At 43.9% G+C, this 22,096-nt stretch overlaps 1 protein-coding gene across 3 annotated transcripts in view; it reads left to right on the top strand.

Annotated features, from left to right (window-relative positions):
- MICU1 (mitochondrial calcium uptake 1) overlaps positions 1 to 20,486 on the top strand; it is a 205,594-nt gene extending 185,108 nt beyond the window's left edge. For all 3 annotated transcript variants that reach the window (XM_080642102.1, XM_080642101.1, XM_080642103.1), the window contains 2 exons: positions 14,496 to 14,585; positions 19,534 to 20,486. In XM_080642102.1, coding sequence (XP_080498228.1) covers positions 14,496 to 14,585; positions 19,534 to 19,691 — 248 coding nt within the window. In that variant the 3' untranslated portion in view covers positions 19,692 to 20,486. The remainder of the gene's footprint in view (positions 1 to 14,495; positions 14,586 to 19,533) is intronic.
- Positions 20,487 to 22,096: the final 1,610 nt, after the last annotated feature.

The following is a 22,096-nucleotide window of genomic DNA, read 5'->3' as shown; positions in this document are numbered from 1 at the left end:
TCATTGGTGTTTGCCAATTTAATTATAAAGTGCCTTGGTGTTGGTCTTTTGCGGTTCATTTTGCTTGGGACTCTGTGAGCTTCTTGAATTTATGTGGGTTTTTTCTTCCCTATATCGGAAGTTTTTGTCATTATTTCTTCAAACAGGTTTTCTATTCCTTGCTCAGTTTCCTCTCTTCCTGGCACCCCTATTATGCGGATGTTGTTTTGTTTCGTGTTGTCCCAAAGTTCCCTTAGGCTCTCCTCCTGCTTTTTAATTTTTTTTTCTAGAAGTTGTTCTATTTGAGTATTTTTTTCCTACCTTGTCTTCTAGCTCACTGATGCGGTCCTCTGCTTCTTCTAGTCTACTCTTGATGCTTTCTATTGTGTTCTTTACAGCAGTGATGTCATTTTTCATTTCCTCTTGGTTCTTACACATATTGTTGAATTTGTCTTCCATTCTTTTCATCCACCTTATGACCATTTCCCTGAATTCTTTCTCTGACAGGTTGCTTACCTCCATTTCATTTATTTCCTTTTCTGGTGATGCCTGCTTTTCTTTCATAATCGGGCTATTTCTTTGTCTCCCCATGATCTCTCTTCTCCGGGTGTCTGGTTATATAGTTCTCTCTCACCTGTGTTGATTTAAAGGCATAAAATACAACACAACAAAGTACAATGCACAAGGCACTGAACACAAATGTATTCACGATATTAACCCCAAATAAAGGTGACCACCAGAGAAAGGCAAATTAGAGGATAGGAGAGAAAGAAGAAGAGAAAGAAAAAAGAAAAAAAAGGAGTGCAAAAATGAAATTGGGAAAAGGAAATAAAACTAAGAGAGAAAAGAAAGAGAATAATAGGGGAAAAAACTATATATATGGTGAGAAAACTCTAATAGAACAGCCACTAATCCCAACAAATGCCAGCAACAAGTACCTGGAGGTGAATGCAAACTACAAACAACAACTAATATCAAGCAAGGCAAGGGAAAACAGGAGCAAAAAACAAACACAAAACAAAACAACAAAAAAAAAGCAAAACAATCTCACAAACAAGCATAAAAAAATCAATAAAATCAACAATCCAGCAAACAACAACAAAAGGACAGAGAGAGAAAAAATTTTGGATAGTGAAGAAAGAGAAGAGAGAGGTGTGTATGGAGTTGGAGCAGGGGATTGGAAATTAGATATATAAGTAGGGTGAAATTTTAACAGGGGGTAAAAAGAAGGAATAGGGAAAATCTAAAGCAGGAATAGGGGAAGAGGAACAGGACAACAAAAGGGGGAAAGTGAGGAAGAGAGTGTTGGCATACAGGTAAAGTTGAGATAGAGTAAAATGATGCTAAAGGAAATATGAGAATAGAATGTAGAACACTAATCCCAAAGTAAAATAAAGAGAAAATAAAATGACACTTTAAAAAAAAGTAAAATAGTAGTAGTAATAATACTGATTGAAAATTAAAAATGTAATAATTAAAAAGGTAAAATCAAGTGAGGAAAAAAGAAAAAAAATAGTTTCTTAAGTAAAAGGTGAAAAAAATAAAAATAAAAATATGTAGTAGTGAAGGTCATTCACTTCCTTTACTGTTCTGTTTGGCACGCCTGTTTCCTAGTCAGGATAGTTTTGAAGTTTCCTGCGTTCCGCTGCTCCTCAGTGTTGTAAGCCAGTCCTGATTTTTAAGCAGGCAGTATGTCTCTATTTCATATTTTCCTTTATTTGTTTTTACACAAGAGTCGATTTGTGATTCAACCCCTGGGTGGCAGTGTTTCCGGATTGACCTCTGGATCTATAGGTCCTCTCTAGCTAGTGTTTAAACTTGTTTTCCCTGTGGCACTTAATACCGGTTTGTGGGAGTGGGTTGCCCCAGAGCTGGTTCTCTGATGGTTATTCCCCGCTCTGGTCCCCAGGTTCCAGAAAAACAACTTTCCCCTGCAGTCTCTTAGAGTGACCCCAATTGGGTGATCCTATGTCTTGGGCTTAGTGATCAGAAGCAAGGATTTAAAGAGGGGGAGAAAAAAAAAAGAGCCAGAGTAAGTGTGCGAACTCCAGGGCTGCGCACAAGTCTGGCAGTCTTTTTTCCCCTTGGGTCTAAGCAGCCGGGACACTTTTAAAATTTTTAGGCTGTCCTTTTGCACCCAGATCAAAATGGGTTGCTTTTCAGAGTTCCCTTCTGTTAGCAGCTCAGCGGACCCCCTTCCACATTCACAGATCAGGCCAGCCCCAACAGCCACTGATTTTCCTAGGCACAGACTTCCCCAGGTTCTCCAGCTCCCACAGTGCACGCATTTCTCTCTCCTGCTGGGACCAGAAACCTCACCTCATCCCAGGCAAAATCTGACCTTTCCGTGGTGGAGTGTAGGGCTCCTCTGAATCTGCGTGCTTGCACCACTCGGGGACCAGTGTTCTTGGGTTCGCAGCTGTTCGGTGGGTGCCGTAGTTGTAGATTCCCGGGCTTTTTGGGCATCCGATAACATCAACTTTCCCCTTCAAGATGTCGTGGTCTCCACGTCCGATCTGGTCATTCCGGGAGGGAACCCAGCAGCAGTGGGGGCTGCCCGGTCAAGGGAGCCCCGGCCAGCAGTCCCCCACCATCTCCTGGAGTATAGCTGTCCCTCAACTTTCCAACAAACACTTCCCGTGCGACCCTCAACTGTTCTTTCTATCTGCTCCGGGACAAGGCTGGGGACACGTCTGTCTATTCCGCCGCCATTTTGTCTCTCTCAGGTTTGCCATTTTGAACCATGTTTCTCAGGAGCTGAAGTAAGACAGGCTCTAGGCCAAGCATGTCAAACTCAAAGGCTAACATGGGCCAAATAAACGAGGCATGTGGCACGCGGGCCATGAATTTGACATGCTCACTCTAGGCCAGGGGTGGGCAAACTTTTTGACTCGAGGGCCACAATGGGTTCTTAAACTGGACCGGAGGGCCGGAACAAAAGCATGGATGGAGTGTTTGTGTGAACTAATATAAATTCAAAGTAAAGAAGCGGAGGGGAGAGCAAGAGAACCGGATAGAACAGCCGGATCCAGCCCGCGGGCCATAGTTTGCCCAAGGCTGCTCTAGGCTGTTTCCTCTGGCTAAGCGTTCACCATTTGCAGGGGGAGAATAAAGTCCTTTTGGAAATTATGATGTTTTGGAGTTAGTACCCTTCTCGTAAGTATAAAATATGTCTGACATCTGTAGTGCACATTGTACTGTGACTTAGACTCTTGGAGTTGTTGTCTAATCTACCTTCTTATCCCACATCTGAACGTCTCAGTGGACGCATCTGTGTTCTTCACCTTTCTGAACATATTACTCTTCAGTGAAGAAATCAGTACACAAAATCCCAAAGAAATTTAAATAAGGTTGTATAGCATGGAAAGTTGGTATCCCTTTAAAAGATACTACAGAACAGCCCGGCCGGTGTGGTTCAGTGGTTGAGCATCAACCTATGAACCAGGAAATCACAGTTTGATTCCCGTTTGGGTACTTGACTGGATTGTAGGTTTCATCCCCAGTGTGGGGCATGCAGTAGGCAGCTGAACCATGATTCTCTCTCATCATTGATGTTTCTATCTCCCTCTCCCTTCTTCTCTGAAATCAAAAAAAATATTGTTTTTTTCAAAAAAGAAATACACAGATACGGACTACTCAGCTTCTAATAATCAGGATGTTCTTCACCACCTCTACTCATTGGAGTGGCAAGGATTTGTTATACTTTTAAATACTGTTCTAACATCTAGCATTTATTGAGCATTAACTATATGCAAGAAATTGGTAAGTATAAATTTTCGTTTTAAACTCAGACCAGAGTTCCAGTGCCTGCTACTCACTGGCTTTGTGACCTTTCCTCTGCCTGTTTATCTTATTAAAGAGCCAGCAGGCTGGAAACAACCTATACCAATGTGAAAACTCTGCAAAAGTGATATAATTTTTTTTTAATTACCCTAGGGACAAGCATGTCAAACTCAAAGGCTAACACGGGCCAAATATATAAGGCATGCAGCCCGCAGGCCGCGAGTTTGACATGCTTGCCCTAGAAGCTGATGAGACTTACTTTTGTTCTCTTAGGAAGTAGTACTATCTACTTTTTTTTTTTTTTTCATTCACTGTTGAGATTCATATGATTTTAGATGTTTTACGTTGTTAGCACTTATTAATGAGGAGGATTGGAGCTTTTAGCTTTCCTAAATTTCCTCATTCATCCAAAAATTCTTGGAGCCCTGGCTGGGCAGTTCATCGTCCTGATACACCAAGGTTTCGGGTTCAATCCCAGTCAGAGCACATACAGGAATCAACCAATGAATGGATAAATAAGTGGAACAACAAATCAATGTTTCTTTCTCTCTCTCCCCCTTCCTCTCTCTCTAAAATCAAGAAATAAAAAAAAATCTTAAAGAATAAGTAACAAAAATTAAAATAAGAATAAGGAATTAACTTTTTAAAAAATTCTTGGAATCATTGCTTTCAGAAGACATTATCATTATTTGAGTTCTCTGTTCCTATGAATAGCTAACCCCCTCTTATTATCTCTAATATCCTCAGCATTGAAGGGGAAATTTTCTACTAGACTGTAAACTCTCGAGGACATGAACCATGTGTTCCACATCTTTATATTCTACTCTGAGCCTAAAACTGCTCTGCATATACAGTGATATTCAGTTAATGTTGAATAAGTTAGAGAATTAATTGTAAACATGATCTGATCCTGGGAATATGGTGAAATATTCTAATAAAGACCTAGGGTGAGGGGAAGATGATATGACTATGATACCTTCCCAGGTCATTAATTTTCTTGACACCAAGAGCAAGTCACTTCTCTGACCCTCGGGTTAGAGTTATATTAAATATCTCTAAGGTTCTTCCACATTTGAAATTCTATGACTATAACTAAATCAGCTTTTTATGAAATGTAGTAATGTTTTAAGGGACATGTTATTGCCTAAAGTTATATCCAAATCTGTGTGAAAATAAGCTAACATATAATTATCAGATACATTTGAAATCAGAGCAAGGCTGTTGAATTCCCAAAAGAAGGATGGAACTTTTATGTTCTTTTTCAGAAATTTAAAATTTAATTAGACCTTAATTAGTGCCTCTATAAGATCTAATTAATGGAGCTTGGTTTAGTAGTTGCAGAAGAGTGACGTTCTCTGAATGTACCTAAAGTGAGAACACCTACATATAAAGTATGATTTGAGGAACTTCCAAAGGACATCCCAACCATAAATACCTTCCTCACTTAGCTTTCTTACTGTATAACAAATTACTACAAATTTAGCAGCTTAAAACAGTTTATTATCTCAGTTTATTAAACAAATTTAGCAGTTTATTATCTCAGTTTCTATAAGTCAGAGTCTACTCTAGGCACAGCATAGCTGGGTTCTCTTAACAAGGCTGAAATCAAGGAGTCAGAATGGCAGCACACTCATCTGGAGTTTAGGATCCTCTTCCAAGCTTATTTGGGTTCTTGGCAGAATTTAGTTCCTTTCAGTTGTAGGACTGAGGTCCCCTTTCTCTTGCTGGCTGTAGACTAGGGATCACTCTCAGCAGGTCACCCTCTCACAACATAGCAACTCACCTCTTCAAAGCCAGCAGGAGAAACTCTTTCCCCAGTGTGCTGAGATGGATTCTTATGTTATACAATCACTAGAGGCCTGATGCACAAAATTCGTGCAAGGGGCTTGGCTCTCACAGCCACCCCAACTGCTGCCTCGGCCCTCGCAGCAGCCCCGGCTTCATCCGGAAGGTTGTCCAGAAGGTCATCCGGGCAGTCATTCACTGTTCGGCCATCTGGTGTAATTAGCATATTATGCTTCCACTAGAGGCCCGGTGCAAGAAATTCGTGCACGGGGGTGTGTGTCCCTCAGCCCAGCCTGCACCCTCTCCAATCTGAGACCCCGTTTAAACGGGCAGTCGGACATCCCTCTCACAATCCAGGACTGCTGGCTCCCAACTGCTTGCCTGCCTGCCTTCCTGATTGCCCCTAACCGCTTCTGCCTGCCAGCCTGATCGCCCCCTAACCACTCCCCTGCCAGCCTGTTTGCTCCTAACTGCCCTCCCCTGCAGGCTTGATCATCCCCAACTGCCCTCCCTTGCAGGCCTGGTCCCTCCCAACTGCCCTCCCCTGCTGGCCATCTTGTGGCGGCCATCTTGTGCCCACATAGGGGCAGCCATCTTTGGCCACATGGGGGCAGCCATCTTGTGTGTTGGAGTGATGGTCAATTTGCATATTACTCTTTTATTAGATAGGATAGAGGCCTGGTGCACAGGTGGGAGCCAGCTGGTTTGACCTGAAGGATGTCCCGGATCAGGGTGGGGGTTCCCTTGGGGCGTGGGGTGGCCTGGGCAAGGGGCTGTGATGGTTTACAGGCCGGCCTCGCCCCCTGGCGACCCAAGCAGAGGCCCTGGTATCTGGGATTTATTTATCTTCTATAATTGAAACTTTGTAGCCTTGAGTGGAGGCCAAAGCAGGCCAGGGCTGCAGGAACTTGGCTTTCTCCATCACTGGAAGCAACTTAAGCCTCCTGCTCTCTCCAGCTCCATGGCTGCCGCCATTATTGTTGGGATTTATTTATCTCCTATAATTGAAACTTTGTAGCCTTGAATGGAGGCCTGGGCCAGCCAGGGTGTGCAGAAAGCTTGGCTTCCTCCATTGCCAGGGAAACCCAAGCGTCCTGCTCGCTCCATGGCTGCAGCCATCTTGGTTGGGTTAATTTGCATACTCGATCCTGATTGGCTGGTGGGCATGGCTTGTGGGTATAGCGGAGTGATGGTTAATTTGCATATTACTCTTTTATTAGATAGGATTATTACAGATAATCCTGGGAATGATTATCCCATACTTTCTCCATGTAAAGTAACCTAAATCACAGGAATAGTATCTCATCAGATTCACAGGTTCTGCCCAGATTCAAGGAGAGGAGATGATTCAGGATGCGTATACCAGAGGGTGGAAATGGGACCATCTCAGAATTCTGCCCACCACACCTGCCATAATTCCAGAAATTCCCACCTTTAGATTTTCATTGAGAACTTCTCAAGACATGGACATTTTAACTGATTTAAGCCATGTTATCTTATATAATAAAAACCTAATATGCAAATCAACCAAACGGCAGAACTACTGGTCGCTGTGACGTGCACTGACCACCAGAGGGCAGATGCTCAATGCAGGAGCTGCCCCCTGGTGGTCAGTGCACTCTCACAGGGGGAGCACCGCTCAGCCATAAGCTGGGCTCATGGTTGGCAAGCACAGCAGCAGTGGCGGGAGCCTCTCCCGCCTCCACTGCAGGCAGGCGGTAAGGAGCAAGGGGTCCCAGACTGCCAGAGGGACTCCCTTACACTCCCTCCCCTCCCCCCAGTGCACGAATCTCATGCACCAGGCATCTAGTCTAAAAATAACAACATGGCACCCTGGCCAGTGTGGTTCAGTTGGTTGAGCCTCGTCCCATACACCAAGAGGTTGCTGGTTTGATTCCCAGTCAGAGCACATGCCTGGGTTGCAGGCTTGATCCCCAGTAGAGGGCTTGCAGGAGGCAGCTGATCCACTTTTCTCTCTCATCAATGTTTCTCCATCTCCCTTCCTCTCTCTAAAATCAAGAAAGTAAAAATAAAATTTTAAATAAAAATAACAACATGGCAGTCATAAAATTTAAGGCTGGCATGGAGCTTAGAAATCATAAACCCCTACTTTATTATTTTTAACCTCTTCATTTACACATGAAGGAAGTGACTTGCTCAAATCACAGCTAATGTGATGCAAAACAGACTGGAGATTCAGGCTCACTGCCTTCCATACCACTGTTCTCTTTGGTACATGGTACACTACTGCTAGAAGAACCTAGGAGATGATATAGGGGACCCAGTGCTTATATGTAAAGGCAGAAATAGGGGGAAATTCACAGTAAGAGTATGGGAGAGTACCCCCCAGGACAGCCATAGCATAAAGGCAGGAGGCAGGAATGCCATAAGGATGTGTGGGGAAGAAGTTTTGGGGGAAAGAGTTTCCATTTTATAAATTCTTTTAAAGTTTGTGGGAGGCATGCCCCAGTTCTTCAGTCCATCATTTCATTTTGTAAAAACATTTATATCTGAAGAACAATGTTTGCCAGGATTCCATTCATTTATGACAAAGTCAGCCTGGCCGTGTAGATCAGTGGTTGAGTGTCGACCCATGAACCAGGAGGTCATAGTTCGATTCCTGATCAGGGCACATGCCTGGGTTGCAGGCTCAATCCAAAGTCATCCATTTTTAAAGTAAAATTATTCATGATGTAGACAAGAAAGCTCAAATTCTGAAAGAAATGTTTGCTTTATGAGGCATTTTCTCTGTAGAGACCTGGTTTATTTCCTCACATTTAAAGACGCTTAGCAATTCTAAAGATTGATTCTGACTTAACTATATTGCTTTGAATATATTGTTTTAGTAAAATTTTATAAACAATCTTGGGGAGAGAGAGTGAACTGCTTCAGGGATTCGTGATTACCAGTGGGAGAGAGAGGAGGCTGAGGGTGGGATAAACTGTCAAAACATTCACAGAAATAGATAAGCAGGGACAGAATCTGCCAACATTACATCCTACAGAGAAAAGGATCAGAAAGGAATTACACCAAGTGGGGAAGTAGAGTGATTTAGTATTTATTGCAACTACTGCTTCTTCAGGGATTTCAAGGTTTACTACTCTTCAAAGCTTCTGAAGCTTTCATAAGACACTTACAAATGTGAAGGGTATTTAGCCTTCATATAACTTCAGCAAACTGACTTTAAATATGTCAGTTGCTCTTACTTCAGCTGTCAGAGATTCAGACTCTGTTGAAGTTGACAATTATAGACCACAAAGGAAGTAATTTTGTAAAAGGGGAGATAAAAAGTACTTCCTCTTCAAGATTGAGGTTAGAATAAACTAAAAATTGGTGAAATAAATAATAATACATCCTGATGGTAAAATACTATGCAGCTGTTAAAAAGGAACTATTGCCCTGGGCCTACCCCATGTGGCTCAGTTGGTTGAGCATCATCCCTTGCACCAAAAGGTCACAGGTTCGATTCCTGGTCAGGGCACATACCCAGGTTGCAAGTTTGAGCACAACCATTGGATGTTTCCCTCTCACATTGATGTTTCTCTCTCTCTCTCTTCCTCTCCAAAAAAAATCAATAAAAATATTTCTTAATGGAACTGTTTATGAATTTGTATGAAATTATTTCTCAGATATGTTATTAAATGAGTAAAGCAAAGCTGCATATTTTGGTATACTACCATTTTTGTGAGAAGAAATGAATAAATATTTCATTTTATATCCATAAACTATTTCTGGGGAAACTGGAGATACTGGTTGCCTCTGGATGACCAGGTGACATCTGGAGTGTAAGGTGGGGAGGGAGACTTTAACCCTTTTGTACCATTTGAATTTTAAAACAGGAGAATATATTGCTTAATGAAAAATAACTTTTTAAAATAAAAAGAATGAAATTTTAAAGAGTCTAAGAGGGAAAGCAAATTAAAATGGGAAATTGGTCTCCAAACAAGACTGGCTTCATTATGAAGATGTCCTTGCAAGGAGACTTGACTAGCCCTCTGTAAAATCTATTCTAACCGTCTCGTGTGCCCTCTCTCCACCCCCCATCCCGTCTCCTGCACCTGTTCTAGCTCTAGCCAGGCAGTAGCTCCCCTCCTGCTTTTAGTACTTTATTCAAGCTGATTCCCCCATCCCCACCCCATATTACCCACTACCATGCATGCCCACATCTGGAGCAGTCTTTTTAGTCCTTAGGATTCAGATCCCAAATGTACCTCCTACCCAATACAGACTATTCTACTGTAACTCAGATGGGTTGTTAATATGTCTGATATTTCTCCTATGTATTTCTCAATCTTAATGGCATGTATGATTTCTCCACTAAATTGGATCGCCCTCTTGATCTTGGTGTCAGCTGGAATCACTGACTTCCTAATGGTGCTAAGCAAGTAAGCCCATTGAAGCATCAGCTCTGATTTTCAGAAACCTGACTGCAGGTTTTCTCCTCAGCATGTACAGTGTTTAGGAGCCAGGACCTCCCTCACCATTGGCAGCCTGAGCACAGAGGGACAACCTGCCTGTGGCTCGAAAGCACCGTGCAGAACAAGGACGGTTACAATTGTCATTATCAGTATACTGTATTCCTCCTGGCTTCTTAAATTGCTAGTTCTCCTAAATGCTATCTTCCACCCCACCCCCAAATCAGGTGTGTGTTATATTAGCCAAAGTATCCTGGAAGAAGAAGATAAAAAAAGAAAGGACCGCCTGGCCAGTTTGGCTCAGTGGTTGAGCATTGACCTATGAATCAGAAGGTCAGAGTTCGATTCCCAGTCAAGGCACATGCCCAGGTTGCAGGCTGGATCCCTGATAGGGAGCGTGCAGAAGTCAGCTGATTGATGATTCTCTGTCATCATTGATGTCTCTCTCTCTCTCTTTCTCTCTCTCTCTCCCTCCCTCCCTCTCTCCCTCTCTCTAAAATAAAATATATATATATATATCTTAAAAAATAAAGAGAAAGGACAAATACCCTTTAAGTGAAAATTCTTCCTTCTCTCCCCACACCTCCCTCCAAAGCCATCTAGGGATGGGCTGAAGAAACTAAGACATCTGCATCATAAGCCTTTCCAGGGCTGAAGCAGCAATGTCTCCCCTCATGTAACCTTGGCAGTCACAAGCCAGCTCTTGGTTCTCTCCACTGCAGAAATAATCACATGGCCACACAGCTAGAGACTGTCAGCCCAACTTGGCATATCACCTCTCAAACACCTTTGCGTAGGAGGAGGCGGGCAGCTCCTAACTGCGTCATGCTGCCCATAGCTGTGTCTGTGCCTCAGAGGCAGCTGTGGGAAATGCTCCCAGGGCCACCTTTATTTCACATGCTTTTCATTGGGTTGCAGTTTAATAAACCTTTTAAGTTGTCTGTGAAATTGTCAGTAAGTTACAAGGGAATGCTTATGTCTTCCACTGGATATATCTGTGGTCACACTATAAAGCTGCCTCCTCACACCCCCAGCTATTCAACCCTCCTCACTAGCGCTCAGGATTTCCCAATTTGGCTTTTCTCTCCTCTGAGCTTTTTCTCTTGTTTAGGGTAATAGTCATTGAGGAGAATAGTATTGTCCATATAAGGAATCAAGTAGACCCACTGTGTTTAGGGGAAAGGTCATTGGGTTGGAGGTCAGGAGACCTAGATCCTAGACCCAGCTGCTACCAGCTAGCTTTGTGACCCTGGGCAAGTCATTTAACCTCTCTGGATTTCATATTTCCTCCGCGGTCTCTTCCAATTCTAAGATTCTCTGATTCCATGTGGATATGTGGGCTCTTGTCACTTCAGAACTCTCCTTTCTTCTGTTTGGCTACTGTGGTAAATAGTTTTATGTAATACTAGAGGCCCAGTGCACAGAATTTCATGTGGCGGGGGGGGGGGGGGGCTCCCTCAGCCCGGCGTGCACCTTCTTGCAGTCCGGGACCCCTTACTCCTTACCACCCGGCAGGAGAGGCTCCCGCCACCACTGCTGCGCTCTCCAGCCATAAGCCCAGCTTCTGGCTAAGCGGCGCTCCCCCTGAGGGAGCGCACTGACCACCAGGGGGCAGCTCCTGCATTGAGCGTCTGCCCCCTGGTGGTCAGTACGCATCATAGCAACCGATTGTTCCGCCGTTCGGACGATTTGCATATTAGGGTTTATTATATAGGATCGCTTCTAACATTATAATCACACAAATTCAGCGTGTGTTTCTCTCTACTGTTGAATTGTCCAGCCGTGGAACATGCCAGAGAGTAAACTTGGAACTTGGCACAACTCAGATTCTGTTTGGACTTTTTGGAAGGCCAGATGGTACCACATTTTTGAGTGCCAGTTGAGCCCACTTCTTCAAATTCTCCCCTGTCCCAATCTAGTAGAAATCACCCAATCTTATGTCCATCTATTATTCGGGCAGCTGGGCCAAATTTGTACAAAAGGAGTACACAGGCCTTGGAAACCTGAGCTTTCACCAGGGTGATTTCATGCTCCATGTAGACATCTTTCAGATTGGAAACTGGAATTTCAGCCATCAATCAATCTCCACTACCAACAGCTGGTCTGCATGGGGTAGTCGGCTTCTGCAGGGGAAGGTGGGGAGTTCTGCTTACTGTGATTTAATTATGACTTAGTGATTTATTCAGGGATGTGGAAGCAAATATGAATGAGCCAACTCTCAGGACCAGCTGTCGAGTGCTTGGCTCCTAATCTGCTGTCATCCCACTTGTCCCGAGCACTCCCCGCTTGACAGCTCACCAGCTAGTTAAATGTTTGTTTCCTCCTCTGCTCTGATTCATATCCTGGGGGCCTATGGAAGGGCACCCCTCCAGGCTATTTGCTGACTGGTAACATCCCAGTGGTTTGAGTTGCGATGCCTTAGCAGCCCTGGGTTTTCCTCCTGTGGCACAGTGGTGTCGGAGCCCTCCATATGAGATGGAGAATGATCTGTAGCTGTACTGTCACAGGATGGCATTTGTGATGAGGCATTCCTGCTGGTGGCCTCCAGAGGTCCCTCTTCCACAGCCACTTAATACTTTCATGAGCTTTCACTAACAGTTCTCAAGAGCTTGCACTGACATCCTTAGATACTGTTTTAGGTCATGGTTTTTTAGAGGAAAGGCCCCATCTTCATGGGGAGAAGGATGGGCACCCAGAATATAAAGAGGAATTGGCAGTAGGCACTCTGCCCTGAGAGAATGGAGGAACTGGGGAGGAGAAAAAGAGGATACTTATCAGTTACGACGGAGTGTGAGATTGATGTGAAATGCAGAAAAAGGGGATGGTTAACAAAAAGCATTCATGTTTATGTAATACATGGATACAGAAGTTTTGATCTTCTCAGAACATATTTCTGTAGCCATGGGGGCGATCACAGTTTGAGAGCATCCAGTGTTTTCACTGAGCAGTCTTCTGAGGTGAACTGAGTTTCCTTAGTATAGTTTCCAACTGAGAAGTTTTAGTTCTCTATCTAGTTATTATTCCCATTGTCAATTGGCCTATGATTTCTGTTCCTTCCCTGAACAGTCGAGTTACCAGGAATCCGTTCTTCCTGGGCCAGCTGAGAATATTGAGTGTCTAGACCCAGGAGGCTAAGTTTCTGAACTCTGGAACTTGTGCAGGCATGAGATGCCCAACTCCCCTTTCAGCAGTTAACCACAGCTCATGAGCATCCACCACAATAGTATTTTTTGCTTAAATCTTTTCTTTCCAAGGGGCATTGATTTCTCCACCCTAACTCACATCTGAGAGAGAGGGCAGTCTGAATAGTAACCCAAAGCTGCAGAAAGAGGAAGCTGGTTCTTCCCACCCTCCTGAGCAGCCTAGTGCTCCTCAAGCCAAAGGCTTTGAACACGAAGGTATAGCCTAGCTTGTGGCTAATATTACCTTTCCTCTACCCTTTGCCACAGAGATCCTCAGCTATATCTGTATACCTCCACCCCCACCCTACCCTCAGATTCTAGAAAACACCAATAAACTTTTTTTGCATACTAAACCACCTCAGCAGTTATCTTGTGACATTCCCTCATTTGAATGAGAAAATTAAATCTAAAAAGGTTAAGCTACTCCATTCACACAGAATGTTGGTGATGGAGCCAGGACTGGAGCTCAGGTCTTGAAACTTCAAGCCCAGCCTTCCTACTGCATCGCCCCGCTCCTCTGCATTGCTCTGGCATTTGTATCTGCACTGAATAGTGGAGGTGACAAAGGTGAAGTGAAAGACCAAATGTAGGAAAAAATGATAAGAAAGAACTGAAGTTATAGGGATTACATAGGCAGAGAAGGCACACGACTCTAGTTTAAGTTCACGTTGCTTCTGGGTAAGTATAACTTAATTCTTCCCTTTCCTCCATGTTTTACCTCACTTAAGAGTGTGTCTAGAAGCAATAGCATAATTAATGCATATATAAAATTTGTAGATGTAGGTAGATCACGATAAGTGGGATAAAAGGCAGTGGAAACTGCCTAGTCCTTCCTGGCTTATTTTTCATGAGAACACACTTCTCACATGATTGCTAGTGTTTAACAGTAAGTGTCAGAAAAAGAGAAAATGGCATGAGAGAAAAGATTTTCTGGAGGTCGGAAAAAGACAGACAAAAAAGGCTGCATCCTGAACTAGTGAGATGGGCCACCCCTTATCCCCAGGGGCTGAGTTAGAAAGGACAAGGCGGCTGGTGGAAAACCTGTAGGGAGGAGAGGCCAGGAGCACATCCACGCAGGTGCTTACTGTCCATCAGTAACTGAAGGGTGAAGCCTTAGTTACTGAGGGGAGCCTCCTCATTTCCCACCTCCACTTCCTTTTGCTACTGGGTATTTTCTTTACTTTTGTTATCATGTTCTTTCCAGTAGGTTATGGATTAAAAACTAAATTATCATTTTCTTAAATACAGTTGAAAACTCATTATGACTGAGTAGATTTATCCACCTCATTGAGAGAAAGCAAAATGCAAATCCCTCTGTTATGCTAATTTAGCATCTTCCTTTCTTCTTCAGTGACCATGCAGCAGGTGGCCAGGACCGTGGCTAAAGTGGAGCTCTCAGACCATGTGTGTGATGTGGTGTTTGCGCTCTTTGACTGTGATGGTGAGTGGGGCCCTCTGGAGTCAGGTGGGAGGACTCAGCCTACTGTCCTTGAAGGGGACACTGTTTGGAATGGAGCCTTGCAGACAGCTGCATGCAGTAGTCCACACCTCTTTAGCCTACCCCAGTGGTTGGCAAACTCATTAGTCAACAGAGCGGCAAACCGCGGCTCGTGAGCCGCCGCAGTTTGCCAACCATTGGCCTACCCCTTCCCCACATCAATAGTTCAGCCCTCAGCATCATGACATTGAGAAATATAACCCCTGGTCCTGATTTTTGTTTTCCAGTTCTTCCTGTAATTTCAATTTGCCTATAGTTCTAAATTAATTATGACCATAAGGACCTTAAAAATGGAAACAATTCTACTATAGAAGTGTTTTAAAAGTTAAATAAACAATAAACTCAAATATAAAAGCTAAAAAAAATAGAAACAAAAATATTGGACCTATCTTGCTGCTTAGTAGATTGAGAGCACTCGAGGACTTGAATGTCTAGGAAGATGATGCTGCGTCTCCACCTCCCAGGGCACATTTCAGTCATCCACACTCCATCTTGGCGCCTAGCTTGCAGCCATCTGGGTGTCTGTGAGCACTCTGTAGGAATTTAAGAGATTCCACTTCTGCTCTAGCATTATTTCTCAGCTCTGTTAGCTGACATAATAATGCTACTAATATTCACAATGGAGGCTCACACTTTTTTCATGCTTACTGTGCTAAGCTGCTCATTTAATCCTCTGACGTAGGATTGTTACTAACCACATTTTACAGACCAGGAAGCTGAGAGACTCAGATAGGTTGAGCAATTTTCCCAGGATCACAAAGGTAATAGTAGACGGCAAAACCAGGATCCGAATCAGAGGTCAGCGATGCCACCCTCTATACCATCTCACCTCCATTGCTTGTCTCTCCTCCATTGCTTGTCTCCCAGCCAAGGTTCATTGTTCATCTTCCTTTGGGAAGCAAGGCTACGGGAATTCAAGAACCAGCCCAGAAGCAACTGCCTATGTTAAATCTTCTGTTTTGGTCCCAGCAAAATGAATCCCTCTCTTTTTTTTTTTCATTCTTTAACTTGAGTCAATTTATACACATTACTACATGTTACACTCTACCTCTGTATATGTGGCCTTGCTTCCCTACTAAATTGTGAACTTTTAAGGTTAGTTACCAGTCCTGTTCACCTTTAGAAACCCCACATATACAGGACCTCAGATAGTACTTTACACATAATCTCATTAACTTATTTGTTACTATGTTGAGCTCAAGTTATTTAAATCTACCACCGGCAATCACAACTGAAGTCTGAGTCAGTGGTAATCACAACTGAGGTCTGAGTCACAGGAAGTCCCAGAGCTAGGACAAGGAAATGGCCCCGTCCTCTAGGCTGCCCTGTCCAGTATGATACCACTAGTTACATGTGGCTGTTTTAATTTAAATTAATTAAAATTGAATACACTCTAAAACTCAGTTCTTTGGTCTTGTTAGCTACATTTCAAGTGCTCAGTCGCCACATGTGGCCAGTGGCTACTGTATTGAATAGCGCCGATTTAAAAAAGCATTTCCCTCATTGAAGAGAGTTCTAGTGAATAGCATTACTGTAGAGAGATTAACTGTCCAAAGATTTTTTAAAATATATTTTTATTGATTTCAGAGATAGGAAAGAAGAGAAAGAAAGAGATAGAAACATCAATGATGAGAGAGAATCATTGATTGGCTGCCTCCTGCATGTCCCCTATTGAGGATGGAGCCCACAACCCGGGCATGTGCCCTTGACACTCTGTCCTCTGAGCCAAACCAGTTAGGGCTCCAAAGATTTTTTTTAATTGATTTTTTTAGAGAGAGAAATGTAGAGAGAAACAGAAACATTGGTTGCCTCGCACATGTGCCCTCGAGCCCACAATCTGGATATGTGTCCTGACCAGGAATTGAACCCACCACCTTTTGGTGTACGGGACAATGCTCCAACCAACTGAGCCATAACAGGCCAGGGCCCATCCCCAGATATTTTTACTCTAATCACATTCAGGGGGCTTGTTGTTGTTTTTTAAGAAACATTTATTTTTATAATTTTTGAAGCCGATATCCTAGAGCTGGTCTGTGAGGTGAATCAGAGAATAAAGGCAACCAGCCTCACAGTTCTCTACTCCTAGGAGGGCCTGGGAAATTACATTTGATTTTCCAGCCTTTCAGAAGTAGGCTCTGACAATATCTACTTGAGTCACCTTTAGAAAATCATTTAACATCTCTGGGGCTTATTTTCTTTTTTAAAAAATATATTTTATTGATTATTACAGAGAGGAAAGGAGAGGGATAGAGAATTAGAACCATCAATGAGAGGCAAACATTGATCAGCTGCCTCCTGCACACCCCCTACTGGGAATGTGCCCACAACCAAGGTACATGCCCTTGACTGGAATCGAACCTGGGACCCTTCAGTCCACAGGCGGATGCTCTATCCACTGAGCCAAACCGGTTAGGGCTGGGGCTTATTTTCTTAATCTACAGAAAAAGGAAGTATATATTAAATTAAAAAGCCAAGCCGAAACCGGTGGGAGGTGTGCAGGAGGCAGCTGATCGATGTTTCTCTCTCGTCGATGTTTCTAGCTCTCTATCCCTCTCACTTCCTCTCTGTAAAATATCAATAAAATATATTTTAAAAAATTAAAAAGCCATTATCATTACAAATTGGTAGTTACAAAATAGGCTTGAGGAGGAATTGTACAGCATAGGGAATACAGTCAATAATATTGTAATAACTTAGCTATGTATGGTGCCAGGTGGGTACTAGCATTATCAGGGGGATCACTTTGTAAATTATATAATTGTCTATAGTATGCTATACACTTGGAACTAATGTAAAATAATATTGATTATCAATATTACTGTATTAAAAAAAAAAAAATAAAATAAAAAGACATTGTTATTTCTACCGGTGCAAGGTCTTAGGTCAAAATGTCAGAGGACTTGTTCAGCAAAGAATTTAGAGTTGCACTCACAGGTCACACACACACAATGACATTCAGTCGTACACCTGGTTCAGAGGTGACAGAGCCATCCAGACTAGTCAGCTATGGCCTAGGGAAGCAGGAAACAAATTCCACAGTAGTTTGAATGAAATGGCCTCAAATTTTTTCATCTGAAGCTTCATTTTATATACAAAATATTAAGAATCTTGTTTAGACTTTTTGCTCTTTTAATTACATTTTTAGTAAGCCATATTATTGATTGCTTCAGCCCAGCCAGGCTACTTTTAATATTGAAATATACATACAGAAAAGTGTAAATATCATAAGTGTATAGATTGATGAATTTTTTAAATATATTTTTATTGATTTCAGAGAGGAAAGGAGAGGGAGAGATAAAAACATCAATGATGAGAGAAAATCATTGATCGGCTGCCTCCTGCACACCCCCTACTGGAGATGGAGCCTGAAAGCCAGGCATGTGTCCTGACCTGGAATCAAATCATGACCATCGGGTTCATAGATTGATGCTCAACCACTGAGCCACACCTGCTGGGCAGATTGATGAATTTTTAAAAGCTGAACATACCTATGTAACTACCATTGTCCAGATACATCACATTACTTGGACCACCAAGACCCCTGCTGCTGCCTTCTGGTCACTTCCACTCCTAGGAGCAGCCACTCTCCTGACTTACAGCACCATAGACTAGTTTGCCTGTTTTTGTTCGTTTAATCTTGCTGAGGTATCTCTGGGGTATCTCTGTGGTTGCCCATGCTCTCTTCAGCCAGAAACAGGCTGTTCAGGTTTTCAGGTACTCTGTACAAAAGTAAACCATTTAGTCCCTCTTTGCACTCTCTTCCCAGACCGGTCATTAGTAGAGAGGTCTGTTTGCTGATTTCCTGTTGCTTCATCACCCCCAGTAAGGCAGACATTTAGTCCTGGGCATTTAGTCAAAGAGTAACTGCCTTCTACTGTTGGAGTGGTTACTGTTCCGTGTGACTTGAGAGGTGACCTTTCGTGAAACCAGATGCTCTCCAAGTTCTCTTCCAGACCTGAGCGTCTGCCACGGGAGCGGGTGGATGGGAATCCTTGAGAAAATGGGCTCAGTCCAAAGCCAGATAGTGATTTTGGTTTTGACCATGAACAACCCTCATCTCTCATCTGGACTATTATAACAATCTCCTAAATGACCCCCATACTCCAGTTGTGCCCCTCTCTGGTCCCATCCCCATATATTCAGCCAGAAAAATCTCTCCAAATGGAAATCTAACTGCTTTCCACTCCCCTGCTTCCAGTCCTTTCCTGGTGCTCTACCACCCAGAAGATAAAGTGCAAACCCTTTAATGAAAATACAAGATCCTTGGGGACCTGTCTCCTGCCTGCCTCTTTAGTTTACTTGCCACGCCCCCACCCCACCCCTGTAAGTCCAGCAATACCTACCAGTAGCTCCATCAGCCTGCTGCTCCCTGCTGTATCTTTGCTGATGCTACTACCAGTACCTGGAATGCTTTCCATCTCACTCTCCTTTACTTGGCCAATTCCTGTCAGTCTTTTGGGATTCAACTTAAGAGTCTCCTCCAGGGAAGCTTTGCTGACCTATAGTTGTACCACCTCCAGCTTGGGTTAGAGAGTCTCCCTCTGTGCCCCTAGAGCATCCTTTACCCCATTATGGCATTTACCACGTGTTTGTCTCTCCCACAACCTGTGAGTATTTCAAGGGACAAAGGTTTATTTGTCTCCTTATTCACAACACCTAGCACAGGACCTGACATAGAATATATTCCCATTTAACTTTTGTCACACTAACCTGTCACAGTTGTATGCAGCCAGAAACATCAAGAACAAACCAGTTCATTTCAGGTCAAGAGAATTGAATTTGGCTGTGAGAGAGTACTGGGCTTTACAACTCACATTGTGTGAAAAATGGAATTTTCTGTCTTTGTTCCGAGGCCTCCTCTTATGCCTGTTGTGTTTGCCTCTTACTCTAGGCAACGGGGAGCTGAGCAATAAGGAATTTGTTTCCATCATGAAGCAACGGTTGATGAGAGGCCTGGAGAAGCCCAAAGACATGGGCTTCACCCGCCTGGTGCAGGCCATGTGGAAATGTGCACAGGATACTGCCTGGGACTTCGCTTTGCCCAAATAGTAACCCAAAGCAGCAAGAGGGGGCCACCTCCTTACCCCACTACCCTGCCGCTCAAGCAGAGCCTTGGCACAGGCCTTCCTGCTGCTGCTTCTGGAAGTAGTGCTGCCTTCCTTTGGGAATGACCTCAGGATTCAACCTGTTTCCCCTCCCCATCCTTCCCCTGATTCTAGGCTCCGATTCTGCCCAGTGACTCTCCCCATTGGTTCTCAAAAACATGAAGTAGTCCTAAACACTCAGACGTTTGGCACCTTCAACAGCACTACCCATCCAAGCATAAAGAATGCGGGGACATTCACAGATATCCACCAACCCTGGGAAACACCCAGTTCTTGACTCATTTTTGCTGTGGATTTATATTAACAACATTCCTTGCTTTTTCTCCTGCTGGTGTTTTTAAGCTACAAATTGGGGAAACCTCTGGCAGCCAAAGGAACTCTATGATGAATGATAGTGAGGATGCCTGGGCCGCCCTGAGCTGGCAGGCAGCCGGGGGCAGAGGAAGGGTCTGTGCCCATCCCCAGCTTGGCTCTGAGGCCTGCTCCAGGGAGGTGATGTTACCGTGGGAATGCAGCAAGATGTGGAATCTAAAGCAGCTGCTTGCTGGCTCTCCCTTCTTTTGCTCTCAGGCTCCATAAGAAGACTCCACCGCAACTCTGTGTAGTGAGCAGCAGTGACTGAGTTCATGTTCCGTGCAGGTGCCATTCCCCCTCCAGGACTATGCCTCTGAAGCTGAGGCCTGCTTGGAACCCCTCTGCCCTCCGCACTTTAATTATAACAGTTTGCAACAAACCCTCCAAAGGCTGTTGTCTCCTTTATTTTAGGATGCTCTGGGGCCCTTTTCATTTCATTTCTCCACTGGGTTTGAGATCCTGCTGGCAGCAGACCTGTGTTCTTTGTCTACCAGAGTCTGGTTCTTCCTGTTAAAGGCAAGTTTAGGCACAAACAAGAGGTGAGGGCATTTGGAGGTTAGTGGTGGTGTTACTGGTGGTGTCAGTGGTGAAAACGGCACCAGATCTCAGTTCAGCAACCTCGGTACTTGAGTTCTAGCTGAGAAAGAATGCAGAGCCAAGACTCAAACTTTTAAGAGAACATTTATTTAGAAAGTCACAGAGGTGGGAGTGAGCCGTAGAAGAATGAGCTCAGGAAACAAGTTACAGAAGCAAAAGAAGGGCCCTAGGAACTTAGGAGAGAGAGGCAAGGAAGACATACATGGAGTAAGGGGTGGGGAAAGGCTCAGGCTCAGGCAGTGTCTGCTGTCCTAAAGGTTGTAAGGGCAGGGATTTTAGGGGAGTTCGAGGGGAAGATCTCAATAGAATATTCATCGCTTTCCAGGTGTGTCCTTTCAGGGTCATGGTCTTCACTGACTGGTCAGCATCAGGGCAGGGGTTAATCAATGCAGCCGGTCCTGAGGTCAGCCATGGTTGTCTGTCTGGTTTTGCTGCTTTTCTGGGCCTGGAACTGAAACACAACTGAGGCCTAGATGTATTTGATGTGGGTCAGAACCTCGTCTTGAGGGCTTCATGCTTAAGGGCTATTCTCCAGCCACCTTGTTCGTTCACCCTCTAAAGAAGTCTAACTCATATGACCAGCAATATGCTAGGGGAGGAAAGGTTACTGTGGGAGTGAAGTCCTCATTTTCCCGGTTTTGCCCATTCCACCCTGGTGACCTTCTGTACCTGGCCTATCGTCCTTGCTCTGTTTGTCTAACTGCCTACCACAGTGGCATTGTTCCAGCATAGTTTGGACAGTTTTTCATCCCGGGCAAATGTACAGAGTCCTTGATTACTCATACCCACAATAAGGAACTAAATTGGGGTGGTGGAGTATATGAGAAATCCTCTGGTATGACCCAAGTTTTAAGAACCATAGCAACCAGTGTTTTATATGGACTCAACTCTGCCACTGACTCAGTGTGGCCTTGAGGAAGCAAGTAATTTTCCATCTGTTTCCTCCACTGTGAAAAGACAAATAAGGGTGAACTCGATGGGCTCTGAAGTTTCTTCCAGGTCTAAAAGCCTCTCCTTCAGTTCTCCAGAATTCCTGCCGTTTTCAGAACCTCCAGCTAGTGCCTCCTGCCATGACAGTGTTTCAAGTCCAATGTCACAGAACTACCAACCAAGGCTTGGAAGTTGGTAGGGAGTGCTTACCAGGCCAAAAAGAGCCTGGGTCTTCACCTGTGGCTCCACAAGGATAGTCCCAACCCAAGCATTTCTCCAGAGTAATTTAACAACCTCAGTCTAACATCCTTTCTGGGAGCAGACTAATTTATCTCTCCAAGGAGCTCGCCACTCATCTACTTCATCTATCTTCCACTCTTTCCTGGGGTACGTATTCCTGATACCCACATGTAGCCTTTGCCTTGCTCATTGCCCAGGGCTGAGGCATCAGCAAAATGTGAGCTTTTC

The sequence above is a fragment of the Plecotus auritus genome (assembly GCF_963455305.1).
Source record: "Plecotus auritus genome assembly, chromosome: 9".
Lineage (NCBI taxonomy): Eukaryota > Metazoa > Chordata > Mammalia > Chiroptera > Vespertilionidae > Plecotus > Plecotus auritus.
Note: the sequence above shows the minus strand (reverse complement) of the source record. Positions and strands in the feature narration are given on the sequence as shown.